The following is a 2,383-nucleotide window of genomic DNA, read 5'->3' as shown; positions in this document are numbered from 1 at the left end:
TTTTTCTGAGATGGTCTCACACTACTTTGTAGTCCAGGCTGTCCTGGAACTCTATGTAGATCAGGCTGGCCTCAAACTCAGAGATCTGCCTGCTTCTTGCTCCTGTGTGCTGAGATTAAAAGTGTGACCATCACACCTGGCTTTGAATTTTCTTGTGGCTACTGAGCATCGAAGTCAGGCCCTCAAGCACTTTACCCAGGAAGACATTTCCCCAGTCCAATGACATTTTCTAAAAAAAAATGTATCTTATTACTATTATTATGTGTGCATCATGTGTGTGAGTATACATGTGTCTTCCAAGTACTGGGATTTACAGGCATGCACCACCACACTGGGGCCAATAAGACTTTTTAAAAAGTCTATTTATGTATATTTATACTTATGAATGTTTGCCCACAGATGCCTATGCACCATGTATACACGGTGCCCTTGGAGGACAGAAAGGGCATCAGAACTTCTGGAATTGGAGTTGCAGATGGTTGTGAGCTGCCACCTGGGTGCTGGGAATCAAACTCAAGTCCTCTGGAAGAATACCCAGTATTCTAACCACTGAGGCATCTCTCCAGCATCCAACAAAAAAAAAATTTTTTTTTTCCTTCGAGACAGGGTTTCTCTGTATAACCCATGCTGTCCTGGAACTCACTCTGTAGACCAGGCTGGCCTCGAACTCAGAAATCCACCTGCCTTTGGCTCCCAAGTGCTGGGATTAAAGGCATGAGCCACCACTGCCCGGCTCAACAAAACCTTTTAACTAAAAATGTTCATTTAGGGGCCAGGCATGATGTACACCCTTAATCCCAGCACTCAGGAGGCAGAGGCAGGTAGATCTCTAGGAGTTCAAAACCTATATAGTAAGTTCCAGGACAGCCAGGGCTATGTAGAGAGATCATGTCTCAAAACACACACACATACACACACACAAACACTCACACACACAAAAGAAAACAAAAATGTTCAGTAAGACCCATTGTGGCAGTGCTAGGGAGGCCAAGGCAAACGGAAGTCTTGAGTTCAAGGCCAGCCTGGGCTATATTAGACAGTTCCAGGCCAGCCAGGGCTACACAAACCCTGTCTCCAAAACAAAAACAAAAGAAAAGAAACTGTTCAGTAGAATAAACTGACTTAGAAAGGATATTAGTGTCTGGAGAGGTGGCTTGGGGTTGAGAATGCTTACGGCTTTTGCAGAGGACATGGGTTGGATTCCCAACACCCATATAGCTCACAGCCATCTATAATATCAGATCTGTTGCCTCTTCTCACCTCTGTGGGTTCCTGCACATGTGGTGGGTGTACATGCATATACTTAGGCACACACACACACACACACACACACACACACAATTAAGTAAATGCATTTTTTTTAAGACGAAAGAAGATGTGGATGAGCAAACTTGACAGCTACTAGTGCCATGAAAGGAAGAGCTGCTGCCTCCAGAGCTCTTTCTAGTTTCCACTTCCGTTGTTGTAGATTTGTGCTTTTCAAGTATCCTGTATGCACTTCTCAGACTTGTGATAATTTTTTTCATTTTCTTTCCAGGCTGTCCTGAAACTTGCTCTGTAGACCAGGTTGGCCACTTGCTTCTCAGTGGCACTCAGAGGCCTCCTGAGTGTTGTGCTTAAAGCCCTGGGACAACCACATCTAAGTAGTGGGTCATCAATTAATAGATAATTTCAGAATACATTTATACTCAAAGATCTATAGATAGCTGGGCATAGTGGCACATCCCTGTAATCCTAGCACTCTTGTACTAAAGGCATGAAGAGCAGGGGTTCAGGGGTTTAGGACCAGCCTGACCACATAAAAAATTTGCAGCCATCCTGGGCTACATGAAAGTTTGGCTTAGAAAAGAAAAGCAGCCCGGCAGTGGTGGTGCAGGCCTTTAATCCCAGCACTTGGGAGGCAGAGGCAGGCGGATTTCTGAGTTCTAAGCCAGCCTGGTCTACAGAGTGAGTTCCAGGACAGCCAGAGCTATACAGAGAAACCCTGTCTTGAAAAACCAAAAAAAAAAAAAAAACTCAAACAAACAAAAAAGAAAAACAAAAATGTAAATTCCAACTTAGCTCTTTAGTTAAGAAAGGACATAGTAAAAGATGGTGCCTAGGAAGTTGAAGTGACTCAGCCCAAGAACTCACACACGGAGACAATGCTTTTTTACCCTGGGGGCCAGAGGAAAGTTTTCTTGTCTACTCCTGACCTGATTCTTTCTCTCCTCCCCTAGAAGCTGGTCCACAATGTGCATAACCACATCACCAATGACAAGAGATTCAATGGGTCTGAAAGGTATGCTTTCTTGAGGGGAGGAAGCTTCTAGGATGCTTTGCTGAGAGGGAGTGGGACAAGGGAGATGCTTAGATCATGCCAGGGGCCTTACTACAAGGCTAA

At 44.5% G+C, this 2,383-nt stretch overlaps 1 protein-coding gene across 1 annotated transcript in view; it reads left to right on the top strand.

Moving 5' to 3' along the window:
- Positions 1-2,383, top strand: part of CUNH14orf93 (chromosome unknown C14orf93 homolog) — a 27,013-nt gene that overhangs the window by 21,898 nt on the left and 2,732 nt on the right. Inside the window, 2 exon segments of the mRNA XM_031362291.1 lie at positions 2,220-2,331; positions 2,379-2,383. The exon segment at positions 2,379-2,383 is cut by the window's right edge and continues 70 nt beyond it. Of these exon segments, the coding sequence (XP_031218151.1) occupies positions 2,220-2,331; positions 2,379-2,383 (117 nt within the window).

The sequence above is a fragment of the Mastomys coucha genome, unplaced genomic scaffold (genome assembly GCF_008632895.1).
Source record: "Mastomys coucha isolate ucsf_1 unplaced genomic scaffold, UCSF_Mcou_1 pScaffold9, whole genome shotgun sequence".
Classification (NCBI taxonomy): Eukaryota; Metazoa; Chordata; class Mammalia; order Rodentia; family Muridae; genus Mastomys; species Mastomys coucha.
The sequence above is the reverse complement of the archived record's forward strand: the minus strand, read 5'-3'. Positions and strand labels throughout refer to the sequence as shown.